Genomic DNA, 25,901 nt, shown 5'->3' with positions numbered 1-25,901 from the left:
TGGATGTGTGTCCCCAGCTGCAATCTCTGGGCCTGCAGGAGAGTCTCACTCACCTGCCAAAGCAGAAAGCTCAGGCGCTGTGCTCAGAACGGGCCCGTCTGATGCAAAGCTGTCAGAGCAATGTGAGGGCAGAGCCAGCCCAGCTGGGCCCAGGGCTGAGCCCAGCAGAGCCCTGGCAGAGCCCAGAGCAGCCTCAGCACCCGCAGAGCCCGGCTGCAAGGAGAGAAAGCAGAAACTGCCAGTCAGCTGAGGGCTCCTGTCCCCTTGTGCCAAGGCCTGCGGTGCCCAGGCCATGCTGGCTGTGCCCAGAGCTGTGCCCAGAGCTGCCCATCCCTGCTGCCTTTGGAACAGAGCAGGAGGGCAGGACATGTGCCCAGCCTGCAGCCAGCCATGGCACATCCAGCCCTCAGCAGCTGCCCAGAGCAGGATGCTCCTGTGCTCGCTGCCATCTCCCAAAAGCTCTGATCCCACCCTGCCAAGCAGACAGGGACCCACCTCACGCCATCCACGGCTGGAAGAAAAGCTGCTCCCAAACCATGTCCTCAGCCTTCTCCAAGGGCACGGCCCATCCACGCCACAGCTGCTCCCAATCACTTCCCCATCCACGTTGGACCACCCAGAATGCTTGCTCTGGAAAAACAAACAACACATTATTGAAAAAAGATTGGAGACAAAAATGGAAAACAAGAAAAAAGGGAAAAACTCTTATCTCTGTCAGGGCCTTGAGGAAGGCCCAACCCCTACACGCTAGGGAAAAACCCAGCCATGGGTGAGGGAAGCCCACACTTTCTCTCTTCCCCCCTGCACTGCCCCCCAAAATCACGGGGATCCCAAAGCAAACAAGGGCAGTGCAGCAGCCCAAGCCCTTCCTTGCCTGCAAAGCAAAGCAGCTGGGCACAGCTTCTGGAGTCCCACCTCTGCTCCCACCATGGGGTTTGTTTGTGTCGGGCTGGCTGCCCCAGCCCCAGCCCAGGCCACGGTGGGTGCTGGGGCTGTTGGCAGGGCCAGGAGCCCACTCCCATTTTGTACCCACCCCAGCCCATCCCCCCAGCCCTGCCAAAAAGCAGCTGGGCAGCTGACTCAAGAATGAGTTGCATCTGCCCCAGCAAAGGGGGAACCTTTGCTTCCCTGCCAGGCTGGGCAATGCCCAAATCTGGGAGCATTTCCCCAGCTCTGGACTCATCTGCAAATTCCCTGTGGACTTTGGCTTTGTTCAGAAGGTGCCAGAATCAAAGTCCATCACCTTCAACCACCGGTGGCCAGGCTGAGGAAGAGCTTGTCATCCTTGATGTCATCCTTGCTGTCTCCAGCAGCAGCAGCAGCAACATCCCCACCCGGTACAGCTACTCCAGGGGCTCCTTCTCCTTCCCTGCGGTGAGACCAGGCTCTCAGGGCTCTGCCCAGGGCCCCAGCTGTCAGGGAACCAGGACAAGCAAAACCAGCTTGGATGGTGGCCACCAGTGCTGGGCAGGGCAGCTCAGCTCCAGCACAAGGGCTGCGTGTTCCCATCCCATGACCCCTGGGCAGTGACACTGGCAGCACAAAAAGGTTCTGGGTTCCTTTGCTTCTGATTGCCAAGGTGTGTGTGGAGCTGGAACTTACCAGGGCCCTGGATCAAAGTGTGCCTGTGGCTCTCTCCCTTCTTCTATGGCAGAGGAATATCCTGCACCCAAGGATCACAGAACAGGTCTTCTAATGTGGGTCTGTCCAAGAAGTGCACGGATAAACACCACCTGATCAGATCTTTGCACTCTGGGGAGAGAAAGCAGAAACTGCCGCTCAGCTGGAGAAGGCTCCTGTCTGCTTTGCCCCACTATTCCCATGCCCAGGCCATTCTGGATGCGCTCAGAGCTGGGCCTCAACTTTCCCATCAATTCCCTGTTCTGGAGGAGAGCAGGACATGTGCCCCCTCCTCAGCAGCTGCCAGAGCGGGATCCTCACGAGCCCGCTGCTGGCTCCCAGCACTGGTATTCCCCCCATGCCCAGAGAAGAGGATCCACCTTGAGAGAGCCCTTGTGGCAGTGAGAGCTGGCCCCAGCAGATGTTCCAGCCCGTCCTGAAAGGGTGCTCCCCGCAGACCATCTGGTGCAGCAGGATGCCCAGGGACCAGATCGTTGCTGCCCCGCCGTGGTACCAGCCATAGTGGTTCCATTCCGGGGGGCTGTATGACGGTGTTCCTATGGAATACAGATGGAGTTCAGCAGGGGGATGCTGCTGCTCCCACAGCCTGGCCCCAGCATCCCTGGGTGTGCAGGGGCTGCATCAGTGGCACACAGGGTGACCACTGCCCTCTCGCCAGCACCTGGGACTTGTGCATAAACTCAGGGCTGCAAAAGAAGCCACTGGTGTTGGAAGAGGGCAGCCCTGGCTAGGCCTGACCATGACATGCAAAGGGAAAACCCCTCCGTGCTGGGGAAAAAACATTCCCTTATCCTCCCTGCTTGCATTGCTCCTAAAATATTATGAAGCCAAGGCAAACAGGGCGAGTGGAGCAGTCCAAGCCCTTCCTCTCGCCTGCACAACAAACTGGCTGGGGCACAGGTTCCAGCCACCCCTCCCTGCTACCCCCACCAATGGGGGTTTTTGTCAGGCTGGCTGCCCCAGCCCAGCCCCCATCCTGGGAAGAGTGGCTGGCAAAGGCTGCCAGCAGGGCTGGAAGATGGCTCCCCACCCAGCCCCCCTCCAAAGCAACTCAGCTGAAGACTCAGTCCCCTGACTGGCAGCAAAAGGGAGAATCCCCTCTGCCACAGCCAGCTTGGGCTGGGAGATGCTGGGCCATGAGATGCCAGCACCAGGAGGACACCCCTGTGGAGGCTCACCTGCAAAGTGCATGTAGGCTGTGTCTTGCAGGTAGGTGCCACAGCCAAAGTCAATCAGTTTGGCCTGCCCGGTGGCCAGGTCAACCAGGATGTTCTCTGGTTTGATGTCGCGGTGCAGGACCCCGCAGCTGGTGCAGTGCCGCACGGCCTCCAGCACCTGGCGGAACAGCTCCCGCGCCACCTCCTCGGACAGGAACCGCCGTGCCCGAATGAAATGCCGCAGGTCCTGACACCGCTCTGGCCGCTCCAGCACCATCACGATGTAGTTGGGGAGCTCGAGCCACTCCAGCAGCTGCACCACACCGGGGAAGCCGGTGGACACCTTGTCCAGCAGCACAATCTCCAGCGGTGCTCTGGTGCCGTCGGGCTGCGGGAGGAGCACGATGCCGTCCGTGGGAGCCGATGCCGTGCCAGGCCTGGGGAAGCCCTCACCAAGCCCGGGATGCTCTGCGCCCTGCGCTGGCCCCACGCCTGCTTCCCCTCGAGCCGTCCTGGCGGCTTCCACCCTGCCGGACCTCGGCTCATCCCCGCCCGGCAGCCCCGGCTTCTGCCGCTGGCCCCGCTCACTCACCAGCTCGCCCCAGTGCCGGACGCGGTTCCGTGGCACCCTTTTGATGGCCACCTGCAAGCCAAGGGGAAGAGCGGGCTGAGCTCGCCGCCCGCCCTGCCCAGGCACAGCCCCATCCTCCTCCTCCTCCTCCGCCCCCTCCTCCTGCGCCCGCCGCCGGCCCCGCCGCTCACCGGGGCGCCGTCCGAGAGCCGCGTGGCCGCGAAGACGCTGCCGAAGCCGCCGCGCCCCAGCAGCGAACCCAGCCGGTACCGCTCCTGCAGGGCCTCCTGCGCCTTCCCTGCGGGCGGGACGCGACTGTCAGCGCTCGGCCCGGGGCCAGCCACGGCCCCCGAGCGCCCCTCACCCGCCCCGGGCCGGCCATCCCCGGGCGTTCGCTCTTTGGAACGCGACACGGGAGGCTCGGGGCCGGCGGCCGCGCTGCCGAGCGGCGGAGCTCGGGCCGGGGAAGCCGCAGCGGAGGCGGCGGGAGCGGCCGCGCCGCGTGTGTCCTCTGCGGGCCCCGGGAGGAGCCGGGGCCGGGGTCGGGGTCGGGGATGGACCATGCGTCGGGCCCAGCGTCGGGTCCGGGGCCGGGCTCGGGCCAGGCGGAGACAAAGGGCGGCGATGCCGCCCGAGCCCCAGGCACTGATGCCCGCCCAGCAGCGCCACCGCCAGTACGGCCAGAGCCGGGCGGAGGCGAGACTGCGGCGGGACGCCCGGGGACGGGGACGGGGACGGGGACGGGGACGGGGACGGGGACGGGGACGGGGACGGGGCAGCCCCGCCCGGGGCCGGGGGCGGGCCGGGGGCATGGCTGGGCCCGGCAAGGGGAGAGAGGGAGGCGGGGGGAGGAGAGGAACGCCGGGAAACGGGCCCCGAGTGAAGAGTGCTCGACAGCGGGAAAGGGAGAGAAAGAAAAAGAGAAAGAAAAAGAGTATAGAGGCTTCTCTGGTTTTTTGCTGCCGCTGCTACTGCCGCCACTGTCGCTGCCGCCGCCGCTGCCGCCGCTGCAACTGAAGCCCCGGTGCCGTTCGTCCCCGTGTCCGTTCCCCGCTCGCCCCACGAGCCCCACGGCCGAGCCCCGCGCGCCCCGGGGACAGCCCCTTCGTCTTTCCGAACACGGGAACTTTTCAGTGTTGAGCCCAGATGCAGAGCCCTGACTCCTGCACGCTGGCAGAGCAATCCCCTCGCTTGCTGCTGGGCATTGTCCTTGCTGAGGGTCAAACACTGTCGGGACACCTTCCCTTGGTGTAGGATTCTTACCTGACCCCAGCACTGCACTTCCATCTCCAGTGTTGCTTTCCAGTAAAAACAGGACAAGGAAAAGTGTGTGTGGCTCATGGTATTTTAGAGTGCCTAAAACTTGCTAAGTCACCAATCTTGTAGGTGAGGTGCATCTACAATTACTGGGATGGAGAAGCAGTGCAACATGGAGAAGGGGAGCATAGAAATAAATAGAGGAAAACGTCCTGGATTGTGGCTTCTGTTTTCATGTCACTTCTGGAAAGCTGTTTCAGTTTTCCAGGAATCTTCTCCTGTCTGTTCTTTTCAAGAACCTCTTGTGGAGAACAAGGTTGAACTTCTGCAGCCACCAGCTGCCGCTTCTCTTGGCTTTCCACACTGCACTGTGTGTGCAGCACCAGATCTTGATGTTGCTGGAGCCAGAACCTGGAAATTTCCAAATTTTGTCTTTCTGTGCCAGAAAATCACTGGACTTGAGCTGTGGCAGCACCAGGAAGTTTTCAGATCTGGGCACTGGCGCTGCCAGCAAACACCAGATCTGGGACGTGTCGCTGCCAGTGGCAGAAATCTGCTGGATTTGGGCTCTGCTGGCATTGGAAAATTTCCAAATCGGGGTACTGGTGCAGCAAACACAAGATGTGGGAGGTCCCAGAGCCAGTTGCAGGAAGTTGCCGGGTTTTAGATTTCTGTACCAGCAAATTGCTGCACTTGGGCTGTGCCAGAATAAGGAAATTTCTAGATCTGGGCACTGGCAGTGCCAGCAAACATCCCATTCCAGGCTCCAGGCTCCAGGAAGGACTGGATCTGGACCCTTTCCTTCCTTCTTTCCTTCCTTCCTTCCTGGAGTCCTGCTGCCAGCAAACACCAGATTGGGCAGTGCTGGCAAGGGGAAATTGCCAGGTTTCAGCTTTCTTTGCCAGCAAATTGCTGGACATGGGTGGTGCTGGAACAGGGAAATTTCCAGATCTGGGCACTGGTGGTGCCAGCAAACACCAGTCCAGACCCTTGACCAGTGGTTGCCCTGAGAACCAGCTCTGGCCCTTTACAGAGAGAGACTGCTTTCATCTGGGTGCCTGGAAACAGAACTTTAATGAAGGCAAACACAACAAACAGGACGGCGTGCACAGTTCAGAGAGCGAAGCAGAAAAAAGACTGGGTCCAAGGTCTAGCAGGGATATTTATACATTTATTTATGGGGAGGGGTTAAGGTAGGGTCTGAGGGAAGGATCCAAGAGGAAGGAACGATTAAGAATATTATAATTTTTGCAGTAAAAAGTAACCAATGGTAGCAAAGAGAAATCAGAACTTTCTGGTAACAGTCTGCATAACTGAACAAGAGGAATATGGGCAGGAGCTCCTGCTCAGCCTAACTAAAGAGGGTTTTCCCACGGCCTTAAGCTGAAGCCTCCTTCTTCTTTTAAACCAGCCCAAACACACACCAGTGTGCCAGGTTTTGGCTTTCTTTGCCAGAAAATTGCTGCATTTGGGTTGTGCTGGCACTGGGAAATTGCCAGATCTGGGCACTGGCAGTGCCAACGCACACCAGATCTGGGCAGGGATTGTGCCCCCACTGGGAAATTGCCAAATGTTCCCTTTCTGTGCCAGCAAACTGCTGGAATTACACTGGACAGGCATCTGAAATATTCCTGCTTGGGACACTAGCAGTGTCAGCAAACATGAGATCGGGTTGCTGTAGGTACCAGGTATTTGCTTGGTTTTGGCTTTCTGCGCCAGCAAATGGCTGCACTTGGGCTGTGCTGGCACCCAGAAATCTCTGGATCTGGGCACTGGCAGTGCTGGGAAACCCCAGATCTGGGCAGTGGCAGTCCTGGCACCGGGAAATTGCTGTGTTTTATCTTTCTCTTCCAAAAACTTGCTGCACTTGGGCTGTGCTGGAACCTGGAAATGTCCGGATCTGGGCACAGGCAGTGGCAGCCAACACCAGATGTGGGCCGTGCTGGTGGGTGCACCAGGAAGCTGCAAGGATTTGGCTTTCTTTGCCAGAAAATTGCTGCATTTGGGTTGTTCCAGCACTGGGAAATTGCCAGATCTGGGCACTGGCAGTGCCAACTAACAGCAGATCTGGGTGGTGCCGGTGCTGACACCAGAAAATTGCTGGGTTTTGGCTTTCTGTGCCAGCAACCTGCTGCACTTGGGCTGTGCTGCCACTGGGAAACTGCTGGATCTGAGCACTGGCGGTGCCAGCAAACACCAGATCTGAGCGGTGCTAGACCCAGTAATGCTGGACATGAATTTGTAGAGAATTTTTAAGGTTTGACAGAAGGTTTATATAGTATGTATACAAGGAGGTTTACAAGAAGGTTTATATAGTACGTACAAGTACCAGGAATTCTGATTCCTGTGCCAGCACGTTGCTGCAATTGGGCTGTGCCAGAATAGGGAAATATCCAGATCAGGGAACTGGCAGTGCCAGCAAATATCACATTTCAGGAAGGACTGGATCTGGACCCCCTTCCTCTTTTCCTTCCTTCCTTCCTTCCTTCCTCCCTTCCTCCCTCCCACTCTACAGGCTGGGGACAGAGTGGCTGGACAGCAGCCAGGCAGAAAGGGACCTGCAGGGACTGATGGGCAGCAGGCTGGACATGAGGCAGCAGTGTGCCCAGGTGGCCAAGAAGGCCAATGGCTCCTGGCCTGGATCAGGAATGGTGTGGCCAGCAGGAGCAGGGCAGTGATTCTTCCCCTGTGCTGGGCACTGCTGGGGCAGCGCCTCGAGTACTGTGTCCAGTTCTGGCCCCCAATTTAGGAAGGACATGGAGGGGCTGGAGCATGTCCAGAGAAGGGCAACAAGGCTGGGGAGGGGTCTGGAGCACAAGTCCTGTTCAGAGTGGCTGAGGGAGCTGGGATTGTTTATCCTGGAGAAGAGGAGGCTCAGGGGGGACAAGGCGGTGTCAGGGCACAGCTTAGGCCTGATGATCTCCATGGCCTTTTCCACCCTTGCTGATTCTGGGATTCTCTGAAACCACCCTTGGAGCAGTTGCAGGATGAGCCCTGGGCCTCCTCTTCAGAAGCTCCAGCAGCCAAGGTCCCTCAGCTTCTCCTGCCAGGCCCAAAGCCCATCCTGTCAGTCCTGCAGAGCCTCTGCAGCTCCTCCTCATTGCCCAGAACAGGGAGCCCCAGAGGCAGACACAGCAGCCCAGATGTGCCCCCCTGGCCTGTGGTGCCTCTGGCAGGGGAGCAGCAGGAGGCACTGGAGGAGCCTGCAGAAAATTCCTGCAGCACTTGTGGGATGATCCAGCTCCCCAAGGGACATTCCCATGGTGCCAAGTCAGGAACTGCAATGGGGAGTGGGGCCAGAGAGGGAAGGGCAAACAGGAATGGGCTGTTTGCAGGGGAGGGAACAGGGGTGGGCAATGAGAAGAAATTTGTAGCAGGAAGAGTAAGGAAAGCAAAGGTGAAGCCAAGGAAATGCTCAGGGCAGTTTGGGGCTGGCTGCCAGGCAGCCCTGGCTCTGAGCAACAGCGTCTGCAGTTGGACAGGAAGCTCCCAGCCCATGGGAACAAACTTTCTGGCTGAGTGCAGAAGCCAGGACAAACCTGATTGGTTTCCCTGGTGTCCCCCAGCCCTTGCTGGCCCCAGGGGCTGATAGCATTTGTGCTCCCTCAGGTTCATGTCCCCACACCAACACCATGGGGGTGCTCCCCCTGCTCTGTGCAATGCAAACAGGGGCTCCTGCGCCAGTGCTGCCGTGCCTGTGCCTGCAAGGATGGGGCACCTGTGTGAGCTGGGGGAGAGGCCAGGGCTGCAGAGGGGGGATGTTGTTGGCAACTCCATGAGGACGCTCTGGGACGCTGCCCTGGGCTGTCCAGCACACTGGGGATGGATCAGCCCCTGCTCTGCTGCTCCTTCCCATCTCCCCCAGGGCCCTTGCAGAGCACCAGCCATGCTGTTTGCCCCCAGCCTGCCCACGGCCACCCTGGGGCTGCTCACGGGGGTTTTCTGTGATCAGTATTGGACTGGCCGTGTTCTTGAGAGAGCCTGGGCAAGGAGCCTGGAGCCCCCAGGGCCTGGCCTGAGGTGTCAGCGCTGCCCCAGCAGTGCCCATGGCCTGTCCCTGCTGCAGCCCTGGCACTGCCACCCCCAGGGCTGTGCCCGGCCCCGAGAGCACTCAGGCCCTACAGCAACACCAGGGCCACCAGGGCAGCGGGGCAGGGCCACGGGAGCAGCACTGGCAACACCAAGTGCTGCTGCTGCTGGGCACAGCTGCTGTGCCAGCACTGATCTGCCCCCAGCTCTGCACACAGACATTGCTGCTGCAGCTCCAGAGAAGGCAACACAAGGGCAACTCTGCAGAAAACTTTGCTGGGACATCCTTTAGTTCATTTGTAACCACTGAGATTGCAGCCTCTCATTGACACAGCCTGTGGTCACAGGGAACGTGGAGAGAAAGAAAATGAGAAATGGACCAAACAATTACATTTATTTTTGGACAATATTGATAAAAGTATTACAACAGAAAAAACCCCAGGACCTAACCAAAGTGAATATCAAATATCACTTTTATTACAAGTGATTTGCAGAAATTCAACAGCAGTTTAATGTCCTTGAAACCATCCAGTCTTTAGTCTCCACACTGCAGCCTTGAGCTCCTGGTTCCTCAGGCTGTAGATGAGGGGGTTCAAGGCTGGAGGCATCAGCGAGTATAGAACTGACAGGGCCAGATCCAGGGATGGGGAGGACATGGAGGGGGGATTCAGGTGAGCAAATGTGCCAGTGCTGATGTACAGAGAGACCACGGCCAGGTGAGGGAGGCAGGTGGAAAAGGCTTTGTGCCGTCCCTGCTCAGAGGGGATCCTCAGCACAGCCCTGAAGATCTGCACATAGGAGAAAACAATGAACACCAAACACCCAAATCCTAAACAGCCACTAACAGCAATGAGCCCAAGTTCCCTGAGTTTGTAGAAAGAGCAGGAGAGCTTGAGGATCTGGGGGATTTCACAGAACAACTGGCCCAGGACATTGCCATGGCACAGGGGCAGGGAAAATGTATTGGCCGTGTGCATCAGTGAATAGAGAAAGGCACTGGCCCAGGCAGCTGCTGCCATGTGGGCACAAGCTCTGCTGCCCAGGAGGGTGCCGTGGTGCAGGGGTTTGCAGATGGACACGTAGCGGTCGTAGCACATGACGGTCAGGAGAGAAAGCTCTGCTGAGATGAAGAACATAAATAAAAAGAGCTGTGCAGAACATCCTTTGTAGGAGATGTTCCTGGTGTTCCAGAGGGAATTGTGCATGGCTTTGGGGACAGTGGTGCAGATGGAGCCCAGGTCAGTGAGGGCCAGGTTGAGCAGGACGAAGAACATGGGCGTGTGCAGGTGGTGGCCGCAGGCTACAGCGCTGATGATGAGGCCGTTGCCCAGGAGGGCAGCCAGGGAGATGCCCAGCAAGAGGCAGAAGTGCAGGAGCTGCAGCTGCCGTGTGTCTGCCAAGGCCAGCAGGAGGAAGTGGCTGATGGAGCTGCTGTTGGACATTGCAGTGCCTTGACATGGGGATCTGTAAAAAAAGGAATCATGGAATAGTTGGGCTTGGAGAAGATTTTAAATATCCCAGCAAAACTTTACCCCCACTGCCTGCCCAGGGCTCTGCTGCCTGGAGCTGTCCCTGCCAGCAGCTGCTTCCCTGTGCCCAGGGCTGGGCCCTGCAAGAGCTGCCAGGGCCCAGCCCAGCCCTGGGGGCTCAGCTCTGCCCTGCAAACCCCTCTCAGCTCTGGCACAGCCCAAGGGCAGCTCTGGCTCTGCAGGCTCTGATGGCAAAGTCAGATCTACCATGAGGAGGCTGGAAAAGCAACACTGATGCTGCCTCTAAGGGGTCCTGTGCTGATTTCTGTCACGGCCTGGTTTACTCAGATCTGCGATACATTTTTTTTTTCAACCTGAACTGAGAGATAAATATCTTTGGGCAATTTCCCATCCAGGCAACCCAGAGCAGTAGATAAAGAAAGCAGGATTTTCCCTTTTATGCAGCCCCTCCCTTGCTGTGCTCCCTGTATAATCTACATGGAAATGTTCTGCAGTTAAATGCCATGATGGGAGCAGTCCTGAACAATGCAGCATCCTCCCCACAGAAGGAGAAGCCTTACCAGCTGTATCTTCCCACCCAGATTTTGTCCCCCAGGGCTGGGAGCAGCTCCCGGGCCGGCTGAGAGCTGTCCCTGGCAGGCAGCAGAGTCCCTGCCCCAGCACAGCGCCCTGGGCTGCAGGACCCTGCTCTGCAGGACAGCCCTGGGCACCCCTGGCTGCTCTGCACAAGAGAGAATCAGAGAATGTACTCACAGAGTCTGCAGGCATTGGGATGTTCCAGCTTTAGGAGATGGCTCCAGGAGCTGCAGCTGCATTGTCCTGCAGCCAGAGGCTCCTGTGCCAAGGGCTGGCAGTGATTGTGGCCCAGGCACTTCTCAGCACCTTCCCAGCCCTGACTGATTGAAGCTCTCTGTGCCTCTGTGCTGTGCCTGGGGTGGCTGCAGGCAGTGCCCCAGCCCTGCAGGGCTGGGAGAAAAGCTGCTCATCAAGAGAAATGTGCTTTTGAAGCTTTTCTTGGTTACCAGGAGCTGCCTCTGTGCCAGGAGCCCAGCCCAGCTCAGCGGCACAGACACAGCACAAGGACTTTAATGACCCTCTGGGGCTTTGTGCTCAGGTCCTGAACATCAGTCCCTGAGAGGGAGCTGAAGAAACCTCTCCAGAATTCCAAGTCAGAATCCAACTCCAAAGTTTCTTGGACTTTTAATGGGTCCCACTGAGGGACACAACTGAGAAAGTGTCCCCAGGCCCCAGGCAGAGGAGAGAACTGGAGGCAGTGATGGCAGCTGGGGACAAAGAGAAGCCAAGTCTTGGTGCCCTGGGGCACAGCAGGGTCTGTGCCACCAAGGGCTGGGAGGAGACACCTTGTCCTGAGGCACTGGGGCCTCCTGGCACAGCCCCAGCCAGGCTGGGCACTGTCAGCCCCTTGTCCTGCCCTCTGCATCCCCCCCTAGCCCACATCCCAGTGGCCTCAAGGATCTGCTGGAAGGAGTCCCTGGGGAGCCTTGCTCAGCAATGGCCCTGGGGCCTCCTGAATGCTCCCAGGGACTGCAGGTTTTTCAAAGGACTTTGGGTTTGGCTTTTGCCTTGGAGTCTCTGAGAGGTGTGAGCAATCATGGCCTCCAATTATCTGCTGTAATTAGTCCCTGGAGAGGCTTTGTCAGTAACAACACTCAATGGGCTCATTAATGCTTCAAGGTACTTCAGTTCTTTTAAGGTACTTGGTGTTTCCGTTTTGATACAGTCTCTGGGAGAGGTTTGTGCCATCATGGCCCCAATTATCTGCTTTAAGGAGTCCCTGGAGAGCTTTGTACTGACACTCAGTGGGGCTCATTAATGCTTTGAGACACTCAGGATGTTTAAGGTAATTTGGAATTTCCTTTCCTCACTGAGTCTCTGAGAGGTTTATCTGACACCCTGGCCTCCAATTTTTTCCTCCAAGGAGTCCATGAGGAGCCTGTGTTGGGGATGGACCTCAATGGGACCCATTCATGCTTTGAGACACTTTGGGGTTTTCCTCTTACTTAGACTCCTGGAAAGGTTTGTGCAATCTACTCCCAGGCCCTGATGTTCCAGAGCTCAGCTCCAAATGCACAGTGAGGCTCATTAGGACCAAGCAAGTCCTGATAAACCATGGCTCTGCCTTCATTTCCCTCTGCTCTCGTGCAGTTCATCAGGGAGGTTTCTGTAGTGGTTTTGGTTCACCAATTTGAGGTTTCTTGGTCAGTGCATCAATTAGTGTGGTTGGTTCAGTGTTGGCTAATTACCAGTGCACTCACTGGAATATACTTGCTCATTTCCTGTTGTGAGATAGGAGTAGGAGTAAGGCAAAGTAGGCTCAAAACTTTAAAAGGGTATAAAGAAAATGGTATTAACAGTAGCTAAAAGAAAGAGCAATAAGAATCAGAACAAAACTTTCAGAACACTTCTCCTCTCCCTACAACCTTTTCTTTCTTACTGACAATGTAAGGAGACAAAACCTAAAATTTTCAGTCAGTTTACCACCTCTACAATATTGTTTTTTTCAGTTCACTTAAGGAGAGAAGTTCCTCTTGTTAATTTTGGGGAGACTTCTCCACAAGAAAACTGTTCTCTCATGGCTATTAATTTCCATGAATAGCAGCCACCTGGAAAAATTTGTGAAGTCCCTCCCATTTTTCATAGCTTTTCCCACAGCTGTGTTTATGGGCCATGTCAGCTTGTGGGATATTACTTTGAAGGTGAGCTGTTTAAGAGAAGAGGTTCTCTTCATCTATTTCTGAAATAATTTTCCTCTTTGGGAAGAGAGGTCTTGTCTCCCTGAGGGCACAGGGTCTCATCACTCTGCTCTCTGTACAAACTTCTCATGGGATCACAGCTACTTCAGCATTTGCTTACTTTAGCATGGAGGCTTTTGCTGAACAAGTCATCTCCCGATACTTTTCAATGCGATATAAGGAAAAAGAGAGTCTGATGGATCAATTACATCCTTCCCCATAGCTTTACAAGAGGATTCCAGCCCCAAGATCAAGGCACCTCCTCATTCCTCCCATCTGGGGCTCAGCTTCCTCTTCACAGACCTCGGTGTGTTCACGTTGCCCCTCTCTGTGCCTGCACCTTGTCCTTTTCTCTCACTTGAGGGAGGATGGAAGCACTGACAGAGTTCATATCTCACCCGGGGCCTGCAGATGGTTCCGTGACCCCGGCCGGGCTCGGTCCTTGGGCCGGAGCTGTTTTACCATGGAGGTTTCTGCAGCGGCTGCGCTGGGGCTGTGTCAGGATGGGCCGCGCTGGGGCAGGGCCAGGATCTCAGCAGCCAGGCCAGAACACAGCAGCAGCACGGCCGGGGGCCGATGGCTTCTCCTCCCCCTGCCCGGGGGTTGTGGGCGAACCCCAGCGGTGGCAGAACCTTGGCCGAGCCGGCCCGGCCCGGGGCTGCTCCTGGGGCCCGGCGGATCCTGGCTCGGCCCGGGCTGGCGGCGGGGCAGGGCTCAGCAGTGCCCAGATGTTGGAACTGCAGCCATGGCCCGGCCCGGCCTCGGCCCCGCGGCCTCCCCTGCCCTGCCCGGCAGCCGATGGGGCCTGGCGGGGTCCCTGGGAAGGGGCCCGGCCCCACGGCAGGAGCCGCCTGGGCTGCCCTGGCTGAGACGGGGCTGGGTCAGCCTTGTTACCTCTGTGCCAGCCAGAAGGGAAAGAGACCCTCCCAGGCTTTTTCATCTTTACCGTGTGTCTTCACAGGGCCGTGTACAGTTTCCTTAGTGGTTTAACAGATTCTCAGTTCTCAAAGCTAATTACTGATTGTTTTTTTTTTTTCATTGGAGGAAACTGCTTCTCTTAGAACATCACTTCTCTGATGCAAAACCACCGAACAGCATAGAGCACAGTGTTCCATTGTCCATATATAGTGGTCACGTGCCCGATGTTATGAGTAAAAATGGGTTACCAATTTTTTTACAAAGGGTTGTAGAAATACAAGTATAACCAGTAGTGGCAGAGGAGAGTTCTTTGTTAGCTTCATGTTGTAATGACCTATTAAGAGTAGGTCATTAACTCTCTGTTGTTGAGAATTCCCCTTTTTGTATCAGTACCACCCTGCCTGGGCCAGGTGGATGGCCCTTCTCCGCTGAAAGGAGGGGACATCGGCGGACTTGCAGAATAACCTCAGACCCAGCATGCCATGGGAAGGACCCCCACCACACTTACTGAAAAAAAAACCAAAAGCAACGAGCCAATACAGAATTAGGAGAACAAAGTGATGTCTAGACATGAGGACAAAGGTCCAGAGCCTGCAGAGACACTGAGAACCTTTGTTGCCCCTAGCCCCAGACTAAAAAGACCTTGGCTAGAGCCAGTACCCTCGACAGAAAACCCAAAAGGCAGAATTAGGGGAATATCCCCACTGCTTTTGTGGGGACAGGGCCCCCAGCTCTGCCCCCTAGTCGACGAAGCTGCATTTTCCTCCTCCTCCGAGCCACTCCTGGGAGCGACAAAGGTGTGACCGCAGACCCGTCTTACCTCCCAACCTGAGCTGATCGCTTTTAATAAAGGCACTGAAAAGGAGAAAGATCTCCTGCCCTATTTATTTCAGTGCTGGTCTCTCCCTGCTGGATGCTGTGGATGAATTCACGAATGAGCTGTAGGAGAAGGGCAAGAAGCCGGGGATGTTGCATGGACTGCTTCACACACGGTGCTCGGCTGAGCAGGGACAGCAGGCCCAACCCAGCTGGGGGTGGCTGCAGGTACCTGATCTGTGCTGCAGAAGCGGCCACGGCTGGATTCCTGCTCTCCCGTGCGCTCCAGAGCTGCATCTGGCAAAGAGCGAGCACAGCCAGAGCTGAGGGGCTGCGGGAGAGGCCGGAGAACACAGCCCAGCCCTGCGCTCCCCAGGCAGGGAGACCCCCGGGATGCCCCATGGGGATGGAGCACGGCCACTGCAGGGTGTCTTCCCGGCCCATCTTCCGTCCTGTCTGTGGGCATGTCCCCAGGGCATGGGATGGCATGGGATGGGACCAAGTTGGCTGCAGGCTCCAGCCCTGCGGCCCAGCTCTGCCACTCACCCTCCTGTGGTGGATGGAACGGCACCACCTCTTCAGTCTCCTGCGCTGGGGCAGCTCCAGGGCCTTCTTCCTCCTCCTCCTCCTCCACCCAGGCCAACTTGGGCACTCTCGGGGGTCTCTGCTCCATGTCACTGACTGGAGTTACAGGAGAGATGTCCTGGAAAAGCTCCGGGGCACCAAGTCCCACACTCTGCCCTTGAGGGCAGCTGCAGAACAGAAGCCTCAGAAGGCCACGGGTCAGTGAGTCCTGTGCTTGGGGCACAAGCTCAGCCTCAGGAACAAGGCCGTGGAAAAGCTCCGGGTCAGACGGGAACGAGTGGCTGTGTGGGGGCTCCTCACGGCACCGCTCTGTCCCGCTCTGCGTCGTTGTGTGTTCCGAGCACCCGGGCAAGCTTCTATTTCCCACGTGTCACAAAGGGCCCTTGGACACCGGCTTCCGTTCCGTGCCACAGTGACCGTGCTGCAGCGTGCCACCCAGGGCCCTTGCACACACTGCCACCTGCTCTGGGGCTGCCCCCAGCCCACCCAAAGTGGCCCAGGCTGGAAGGAATCCCTGGCCCCAGGGGTCTAAGACAGCCCGACAGGATCTTTAGGAAGGGCTCAGACCATCAGCAAACGCTGCCCTGCTCTGCGGGCTCTGTCCTATTCCCATAGCTTTCCCTGAGAGCATTATAATTTCTAAATTATAATCATTTGAAGGGAGGGGATTTACATTTTCCATTTCAGAGAAGGCTTCTGCCTTCCTTAGCGGACACCTGTCTTTTCAAACCAAGACAATTGTTTCTTATCTTGCAGATGTGCAGTTGCTGGGGAGCCCCCTTTTACACCAGGGACCTGGAGAACCATTCCCGGCAACTGGGAAAATCCTAGGTGCTCCATCCGTCCATAGAGGAGGTCTCCATATTTGCCCTGAAAGTGGCTCCAGCTTTTATAGGCCAAGTGACTTGATGATATTTTTAGCCGAGAAAGCCTTGCAGCTGATGGCACACTTCACAATCAGCAGGGACACAGCTAGGCCAAAGCCCGGACATCTGCTGGGAGGCTTTCTCCTCAAACACCTTTCAAACAAACCCCCATTCAATTCCGTGGGGAAAGTTTCTTCAAATGATACATTTCTGGCACATAACTACACAGGGTTATGTGAAAGATTCTAAAGCAGCTGCTTTGGAGTCAAAGAGCCAGCATTACGTGTCCTTGTCATCTGTTTGTCACTAAATCACACTTTGGGAGCTTTGAAGGAGTTAGGAAGGAGCTAGAGAGCAGACCTCTGAGTTTTTTAGATGATGCCATTTCTTTTCCTCATCTTCTGCATAGACAGGAAGGGTGAGTTTGGCTCCCATCTCCACCGCACGGCTCACAAGGCTGCAAGACTTCTAGTTACAAGAGCTTCTAAGGATTTGTTGGCCAATAAGACACTGCTAACAAGAATATCTATGTTTTTCTTTCAGAGGTGAGACATCAGAAATAATGAAAATGTGTTGCATTGTAAACCAAAGTGGAAAAGAAACGAAAGCACTCACAGAGGATTTGGCAAAGCCAAGAGATGCCAGTGTAGCTTATCTCGTTGGCTGCTCAGTTATTGCAGCCCTTTGCTACTTTGCCATTTGTCTTATTTGGAGGTTGTGCTCAGATAATTCAATGATGGGTACAAGAGAAATCTAAAAAATCATAGCTGATCAATGATGCAAAATATTACAACTTAGGAAAATGTAAATAGATTGTGAAGTATTGACATCAGGGTGATGACAGTTACCACATAGAGACCAAAATAAGCCCTTTTAACAAAACTTCAATTATATCCTTGTTCCTCAAGCCCTACTATCCATTTGTTTGGCTGATGTAGTATAATGTAAAAATACTGTTCAATACCTTGTATTGTTTATACTTTCCAACACTTCTGTTGTGTTTTCTAAAAGCTGTTAGTATTTTTTAGTTTGAAAAAAAAATCTATTATTTTGGTAGTAACATTGCAGTTCTGTCTTTTCCTCTTGGTACTCAGCTGGAGAAATAAAGGAAAAAAAAGAGGAGAGAAAGTTGCTGAGGTGGACAGTAGATCACAAGGAGCAAAGTTACAGAAGACAAGTGCATTACTACTGCCACTGCTTAAGAGCATCTCTCACAAAAAGCAGACTGGCTACACTGTCCCAACTCCATCATTTCAACTCTGCATGTTTTGTTTCTTGCTTTACAAAGCTGACCTGAGCCATTTTTACCTAATATGAATAACAACTAGTAATACACACTTACAGTTCTCTTGTATTACTGCAACAGCACTAGGGTCCCTTAGAATTTTTTTTGGCAATTGCAGTGCCATCCCTGAATTTAAACCAGATCAAGATATTACTTCTAGCTTATTCTTGAAGGTAATTTGTAGCAAAAGTCAAAAAAATATTGCAGATGGTCAGTGACTGGACTGTTATGTGTATGGGATGCACAGGATGATTTAAGTACTGCTCCATTCTGTGTGACTGCAGGTTTTGAAAAGAGTAATCCCACTTGGCATTTGGACTCCATTTGGTCTCAGGAATTATGGATCCAGAGTAACTTGTTAGAAGCTTGTGAAAAAATGTCTCTGAAGTTTACAGCAGAGCTGAAGTGTACAGAAGGATGAGGATTCAATGAATAATTCAATGAATACTAAGAATAAGTTTGAAATGCATATCCAGTTATCCCTACTGGCTATGTCCAGTGACTATCCCCTGCTACAGTACAGTGCACAATGTCACCAGGAAAATTGTGAATGTCATCTTCAGACCGATCTATTCACACATTTTATTTTTGATCAGAGTTACTTTCTACAAATTACCAAGCTGTTTTGCCTTTTTGAGGCTCTTGTTATTTTTGTGTGAAGTATTTCCATGTATAATACAGGTGGCTCCTGTGTCTTGGTTTGGAAAGACAGGTGTTTGCTAAGGAAGGCAGGAGCCTTTCTTGAAATGGAAAAATGTAAACCCCTTCCTTCAGAATTGGTATAAATTTGAAATTAAGGGGGGCTCTCAGGTAAAAATATGGGAGCAGGAATAACAGTTCTTTATCAGGGAAGTGTCAGTGATGGAGAGAGACAGGGAGACTGACTCGGGGATCAGAATCTGATTTTATTGTGGGATACAAGCACTTATATACTATTTTAGGGAGACTAGTAATGTGTACTACAATGATTAGGTTACAATCACCTACACAAACTTATGCATAAAACAACATCCCTTGCTTGCAGAGTTTAATGGGATTTTCTTTTTCCAGCAAACCCATCTGATTCAATCTTCTTGACATCGAGATCTAATTTTCAAACTTCTGTTTGTTTTTCCAAGGCATCCTGGTATCAAATCTCTTATGTTAAACAGGTCCAAAGTCCATCATCTGTCTTCTGTCCTCCAACATTCCAACATCTTAACACCTGAATCATATTACTGACTGATGGGAATGGTTTAGATTGTAACCTCTGTCATCAGTGTACAGCTCAGATTCTTAAGGAAGCATCCTGAAGGAGATGATGCCTATTTGGAAAACGTGGGGGTTCCCAGGAGGGGGCACCCCTGATCCAGGGCATCGAGGCACTGCCTGCAATCGTCCATAACCGCCCCTAAGGAGCCTCCAGGGCTTCACCCTCCATGAGCTGCAGCAGACGTGTCAGGAAAGGTGACAGGAGCCCGTGGAATGGTCCTTGTTGCAGGCAGATTAGCCACTTGTAGCTCTTCAAAACTCCCTCCTTTAAAAAAACGAAAAAACTGAAACTGTTCCTAAATGTGAAAAGCACGTTCACTCTCCTGTGAAAATGTTAAAAGTTTAATAAAGGACAGTGGGAGACCAGGACCGTGGAGCAATGGTTATTATGGCCGGGTGCATGTTGGCACTCAGCCAGGAGCACCCTGTTCCCTTCGGGGATCCCCCTGAAATACCGTTTCCCTTTCATCAGCCTGTTGAATATTCATAGACCCTCATGCATAGCAAACTTTTCCCCAAAGTAGTTTACATGTTCCAAGAACTGTTTAGCATGGCTGTTCCTTGGATCTGCCTTTTTAGAGCATGCAGATTCCTTGGTTGTAATTTTAATCCATTCTTATCACCTCCAGGTTTTGGGCCTTGGTCTACTCTGATTCTGAGAAATTTAGGTTTTGGGATTTTTAGTATGTTGTGGATGGAAGCAAGATGGACGGCACAGGTTGTCATCCTGGGTTTCTCCTTCATGCTTCTTCTTCTTTCTTCATGGGTTTGGGTGGCTTTTTGTAATTGGGCAGAAATTCCACATTGCAGGCTCTTTGGGATCAGCTATTGGGTTAAAAGGGAAAATAATCTAGGTGTCAGTTCTTAATTGAATAGTTTAGTCTTAAAAGACCTTGGAACAAGAGATTGTTAGCAATTTTGTGCCTTCTAATGAAAAGTTGCTGAACTCACATTAATGAGACTGTTTTACTGATAAGAAATAATAAACACTTGAGTCCAAAGATGAATTACTGTCTCAAGTCCCTTCAATCCAGAGCCAGTGAAACCGACAACTGGTACCCCCACACCTTGAGGTAGTGCCAAGGCAGAACTTGTTCATGCTCTTTTCTCCTGGTGATTTTCTAATCCCATCCAGACTCTGATAGCAAAGCTGTGCTGGTGACAAAAGATTGACCTTGGAATCCTCGGGCACTTTCTTGGTGGGTGTTTGAATCTGCTTTTCCAGGGCCTTGGGCTGAGCAGGGTGAGGCTGAGGCCTGGGGCCCTCCAGCTGGCACCGGGCAGCCCCTGGGGCAGTGGCGAGGGGCGGCACTGAGGGGTGGCACAGGGTGCATTTCCCCTGAGCGGGCGGGCGGGCAGGCGGTGGGGAAAGGTGCCCTGGGCACAAGGGCAGGCACAAGAGCCCCGGCTCTCTGCAGAGCAGGCAGCCCATCGCCAATCGCTGCTCCCAGAGCTGCTGCCAGGGCCGTGTCTCCTCCCCGCCGCTGACCCTGCACCTGCAGTGCTGCGTCCGGCTCTGCCGGGCTCCCCGGCACGGACGGCAAGGACGTGGACACACTGCAGCAGGGCCCAGGAGGGACAGCGAGATGGTGCGAGGGCTGCAGCTCTTCTCCTGCAAGGAAAGGCTGACACAGCTCAGCTTCTTCAGCCTGGGAAAGAGACCGGGCCTTGATCTAACTGTGCCCTTCCAGTACCTGAGGGCAACCTACAAGAAAGCTGGACAGGGACTTCATATGAGGGCAGAAAGGAGAGGACAAGGGAGAATGGATCCAAATGTAGAGAGATTAGGTTTAGGTAAGGGATTCAGAAAAAAGACTCTCCTGGAACAGGCTGCCCAGAGAAGGTGTGCATGTCCCATCCCTGACAGTGTTCAAGGCCAGGCTGCATGGAGCTCTAGACAAGCCGGTCTGGTGCAAGGGGGTCCGCAGCCAAAGCAGGGGGATTCCCAGCAGCCATGGGATCTTTCAGATCCCTTCCAAGCCAAACCATGCCACAACTCCATGACTCTGGGATACTTCCCCTACTCATCCTCTGGCAGGAAAAGAAACTTGGCCCCAAGCTCCACACTGCAGACCATGTCTTTTGGCAGCCTGCAACTGTGTCAACAGAGGATGAAAAGAGATGACATTAGTGACATGATTTCCCTTTTCTACTAGAAAATTAAATGCTCTGCTCCTCTCCACTTGCGCAAAATTGTCAGAAGAGGCAATTCTTCCCCATCAAATGCTTCGCCTCACACAAAGAAGGCACAAGCCGACACTCTTCTTTATTGCTACATTGTTTTCTTTGGTTACTTCTCTAATAGGAATGACTTTGGGGTGTGATTTGTTCGTTTCTCTCTTTCGTTCCTTGGGGCGCGCGGCGGCTCCTCCGTTGGGTTCGCGGGGGCAACGGAGGAACGGCCGCGAGCTCCGGCGGCTCCGCAGCAGCAGCAGCAGCAGCAGCAGCAGCAGCAGCAGCAGCAGCAGCAGCAGCAGCAGCAGCAGCGCTTCTCTCGATCGGTTTTCCGCTCGACTTTCCACTTGCTCCCCATCCCGTCCCGTCCCGTGCCGTCCGTGTTCCGCCTCTCCCAGGCCGGCTCATGCCACGTCCCGCACGGCGCCCCTCGGCGGGGCCGCCCCGTGCCCGCCCCTGCCCGGCCCGCCGTGGTTCCGCCTCCGCCGGGCTCTCTCCGTACTGGCTGTGGCGCCGCTGGAAGAGCCGCTCGCTCTGGTGCTGGCGGAGCAGCACGGTCTTTTGGCTCCGCCTGGCGCGGGCTCTGGCCCAGCCGCGGCCGAGGCCCCGGCCCCGAACGAAGTCCCTGCGGCGGTTCCGCCCGCTGCCGCCCCGCTGCCGCCCGGCTCCCGCCCTATGTCCGACAGCGTCGCCGGCAGCTTCCCCGCTCCGAGCTCCGCCTCTCGCCAGCTCGGCCGCCCGCCCCGAGCCGCCGCAGCCCGGGGCGGCTGGGCAAGCAGCAGCGCGCCGGGCGGGCGGGGGCCCCGAGCAGAAGAGCGGGAGCGCGGTGCTGCCCGCACGGGCGGAGAAGCCTCCCCTAGAGCAGCTCTACAGGGAGGGCTCGCTGCTGGGCAGCGGCGGCTTCGGCAGCGTTTACTCCGGGACCCGGCTCGCCGACGGCGCCCCGGTAAGAGACGGGGCCGGTCGGAGGGGGGCGGCGGGCGGCGGGCGGCGGCCGAGGAGCTCAGCCCGCCGCTCGCCTTGGCTCGCAGGTGGCCATCAAGCGAGTGTCCCGGGACCGCATCTCGGAGTGGGCGCGGCTGGTGAGTGAGCGGGGCCAGCGGGAGGAGCCGGCGGGGCGTGCCGGGCGGGGCGAAGGCGAGGCCCGGCAGAGCGGCAGCCGGAACACTGCGAGGGGAGCGAGCGTGGGGTGAGTGGGGGTGGCGAGCAGTGGCAGGGTCGGGCAGGGGATGCCCGAGGCGTGGCGCAGCATCGGCCCCGCTGACGGCATCGCGGTGCCCCCGCAGCAGAACGGCGCCCCTGTGCCCCTGGAGTTGGCGCTGATGTGGATGGTGTCGCGGCCTGGCTTCCGCGGCGTCGTGCGGCTCCTGGACTGGTTCGAGGTGCCCGAGGGCTTCGCGCTGGTCATGGAGCGTCCGGAGCGCTGTCAGGATCTCTGGTACTTCCTGCACGAGCGGCGCTTCCTGACGGAGCCCGTGGCGCGGGGGCTGTTCCGCCAGGTGCTGGAGGCCGTGCAGCACTGCAGCAGCCGCGGCGTCCTGCACCGCGACATCAAGGCCGAGAACGTCCTCGTCGACCTGGCCACGGGCGAGACGAAGCTCATCGACTTTGGGTGCGGCACGATCCTCCAGGACACGTTCTACACCCAGATGTCAGGTGAGCACAAAGCCAGGGCCCAGCCAGGCAGTGGAGGTTCCCCCCTTGGCTGGCAGAGGGGGAAGAGGGAGGGAAGGAAGGAGGGGGAATCCTTCTTCAGCCAGCTGCAGCCAAGTTGCTTTTTGGCAGGGCAGGGGCTGGCTGTTGTGGAACGGGAGCTGGCTGGGAGGGAGGGAAGGAGGGAGGGAGCAGGATATGCCTGATGAGCTGCGCCTGTGTCCCATAGGAACGCCGGAGTACAGCCCACCGGAGTGGATCCTCTTTGGCTGCTACCATGGCCAGCCAGCCACCATCTGGTCCTTGGGCATCCTGCTCTATGAGCTGGTCTGTGGGCACCTTCCTTTCCACACCAAGGAGGACATCGTCCGGGGCCAGCTCTGCTTCCCCGCCCGGGTGTCTCAAGGTGGGGATGCGCCTTCAAGGCACGAGGGGAAGAACGGGGTTGGGAGCGGCAGCTGGCACAGAAGCCTCCTACTCTTGTAGCTGGTGAGGAGGTGGATCTGCTGGGCTTAGCTGGAGGAGGTGGCACCTGTGCCTCTGTGCTGGTGTCCTCTGCAAGAGAGGATCTATGGGAAGCTTTTGGCTGCAGCTCTGAGCACTCCTGGTGTGGCCTGAGCACTGTGGAATGTGGGAGAGCATGGACAGGAGCCTTGTCCCGCTGAGCGGCGATTTCTGGTTTCTCTCCACAGAGTGCCAGCACCTCATCAGATGGTGTTTATGCATGGACCCCACCGACAGACCATCACTGGAGGAGCTTTTCGAGCATTCTTGGCTGCAGGAGCCCTGCCTGGCCCAGGAGACAGCAGAGCTGCATGCCTGTGCACAGTAGGATACAGGAGCCCAGCAAGTAGCAGCGGCACGTGTCTCATGGCGCTGGAAGAAAAGCCCAGAGTGTTTCCCTGTGGCGTGGAGGAGAGAGCGCAGCCAAGGAGATGCTTCCGTTGGTCCCCAGGGAGCTGTGGAGGGAGCGGCTCCAAGCTCCCCGTCCTATTGGAGAAGTGGTGGCAGTGCAGTGAAGGTGCCACAGACTGGGACAGGGGAAACATCCCCCTGCAGCTCAGTGGCATCGTGATGTCACTGCAAATTGAGGCACAGTTGGCGTGTTCTTTTGGAGCACAACATGGAGCTGGGAACACCATCCTGGAGCTGGCCGCTGGCAGGGCAGAGCCAATGGGCTTTGGCTGCGGCCCCTGACTGGAGGACACGCTCTGCGCCCCGATGAAATCAAGATGAGTCCCCAGCCGGCGCAGGGGTGGGGGGATGCTGGTGCTTCCAGGCAGGGCAGGGCTCGGCCTGGCCCTGCGCCAGAGGTTCCCCGCTCGGTGGCACTGGGGAATATTAATTTTTATGCTGGTCCCCGAGCTGCTTTTTGGCAGGAGAGAGGATGGATGTTGTGGAAGGGGAGCCGGCTGCTGGCCTTGCTGACAGCTTCTGCCAGCCAGCCTGGCAGGGGGTGAGGCGGGGGCAGCCAGCCTGACAAAAGCATCCATCCATGTGGATGGGGGACGGGTTCCGGAGCCGTGCCCCAGCTGGTCTGCTTTGCAGGCCCTTGAGGAAAGGGCGCGTTTGCGCGTGGAAAAGGTGGGGATTTTCCCCACCTGTGGGCAGGTTTAATTCTCTCATGGAGTGGTCAGACCCTCCTCAGGCCTGTGAAATGGTGACAGGCTTTGAGCTTTTTCTTGTTTCCAGGTCTTGTTTTGAATTGACTTCCATGCAATTGTTCTCTGTTTTTCCCAGGAGGATTACACCTGGTGCCCAGACCAGATGGGGAAGTGCCTGCAGCGTCTGTGGAACATGTCCAGTGCCAGCACTACCCCAGGGGCCACGGTCTGCAGGGACAGCCCCTTCCAGAAGGACCTGGTGCAGGATCGGCTCCTCTCCTGGCAGCAGCTCTCCAGAGGTGGGCACCCGGCTCCATAGCTCAGCTGGCAGAAGGGCTCTGGGCAGGCGGCAGCGGGCACACGGGCATCCCGCTCTTGCAGATGCTGAGGAGTTGCTGTGCCGTGATTAGGCAGAGGAGGTGGAACGGTGCCTGCCACGTTGCCCTTCTCTAAAAACAGAGAATGGGTTGGGAGGTTTGGGCTCTGAGCACAGCCAGCAGCCTGGCCCGGGCACAGGCCATAGCAGGACAGGGGGACAGGAGCCTGCTGCGACTGACCGTGGCTCTCTGGTTTCTCTCCTCAGGCTGCCAGCACCTCATGCCATGGGAACGGCACCACTCAGTTTGCCAGGCTCGGGGGGCTGGAGGGCGGCCGGTGTTCATTTGCTATCAAAGATAAATTGGTTAGTTTTTTTTTTTTTTGTCATCATCATCATCAGATCTTTCATCCTTTTCCAAACTTTTGGCCTCCTGTGATAAATGGATGTGATTTGTGCTAACAAAATTGTAATTATATCATCATTTTTGGAAAATACTTGGAAAGGTATATTTGATTCATGGTATGAAGCAGATGGGTTTCTTTGTAGATGATACATGCGGGAAACAGGATACAGGAGATTGGAATTGGCCTTGATGAACAAAAGTTAGGAAGACTCCCAAGTCAGAATTGGCATCAAGATGAAGTTAAGACAACTCCCAGGACAGGATCGGCCATGACATGAATAACGTTGGGACAATTCCAGACAGGGAGTCTAAAGTAGCGTTCCTATCTATAAAATAAAAAGGCTTAACTGGAGCATAGTGCTTACTTACATAACACAGGACTTGGGGCACATGCACAGCCTGTCAGGTTATTCAGAGGACAGTGAGGAAGACTGTCAGCCTTCCTCCAGGAAGAGCCCCAGAGAGCCAGAAGCCCCCTTAGCCACAGCGGGACCATGCGCTGTGAGTGTGGTGATGTAGATTTCAAGAATCAGAAACAGGAGGAGATTTACAGGAAAATATTGATGAATATGTATTAGCACACAGTACATAAGTTGTGTTTGGATCCTTTTGCCTTTTGCACATCAGGCAGGGTGGGAAGCCCTCCCTGTACCCTGATCGAGCAGTTTTGGTTATGCTTTATCCAAACCACTGCCAAATTTCCTTTTGTAACTACTGGATTCTATTTGATTGTATTATTTTATCTCAATTAAAACTGCCTCTAAATTTTAAGTTTGTGGTTTATAAATTTAGACATATGGGACCTCATATATAACATCAGGAATATGACTTAATAGTTTACAAAACCAAAATGAATATCATTCAGCTAAATTAACTAGGAATAGAAAAGTATTAGAGACTTAATCACAAAGGATAAATTACAGAAATGATGACACTTGATTAGATGAATACATTTTAACCTAATGAGTTAATAGCTCAGTCTCCTCTGGCTTTTGATCTCCTCCCCAGAAGGGGAGCAGTTCTTTGATCTCCTCTTCACGAGGGGCACAGTCCTTAGGGTTTGGTCTCGGCTTTGGCATGGGGTGGATGATGGTGACTGCCAAAAACCCCTATAAAATCCCCCCCAAA

The 25,901-nt window shown here is 55.3% G+C and overlaps 2 protein-coding genes across 2 annotated transcripts; one reads left to right on the top strand and one right to left on the bottom strand.

Annotated features, from left to right (window-relative positions):
• Positions 1 to 1,608: 1,608 nt before the first annotated feature.
• Positions 1,609 to 4,097, bottom strand: LOC132334814 (serine/threonine-protein kinase pim-1-like; the record flags this gene model as incomplete). Its single annotated transcript, XM_059860990.1, has 5 exons — positions 1,609 to 1,752; positions 2,001 to 2,177; positions 2,820 to 3,186; positions 3,391 to 3,441; positions 3,561 to 4,097. Coding segments are annotated over 5 exons (1,239 nt in total), but the record flags the coding sequence as incomplete, so codon positions are not given.
• Positions 4,098 to 21,200: 17,103 nt separating this feature from the next.
• On the top strand, positions 21,201 to 23,962 carry LOC132334948 (serine/threonine-protein kinase pim-1-like). Its single transcript, XM_059861072.1, is given in 6 exon segments — positions 21,201 to 21,740; positions 21,826 to 21,876; positions 22,081 to 22,450; positions 22,677 to 22,853; positions 23,140 to 23,267; positions 23,269 to 23,962. Coding segments are annotated over 6 exon segments (1,299 nt in total). The 3' UTR covers positions 23,302 to 23,962.
• The last annotated feature ends 1,939 nt before the right edge of the window (positions 23,963 to 25,901 follow it).

Source organism: Haemorhous mexicanus, chromosome 16 (assembly GCF_027477595.1).
Source record: "Haemorhous mexicanus isolate bHaeMex1 chromosome 16, bHaeMex1.pri, whole genome shotgun sequence".
NCBI lineage: Eukaryota > Metazoa > Chordata > Aves > Passeriformes > Fringillidae > Haemorhous > Haemorhous mexicanus.
The sequence above is the reverse complement of the archived record's forward strand: the minus strand, read 5'-3'. Positions and strand labels throughout refer to the sequence as shown.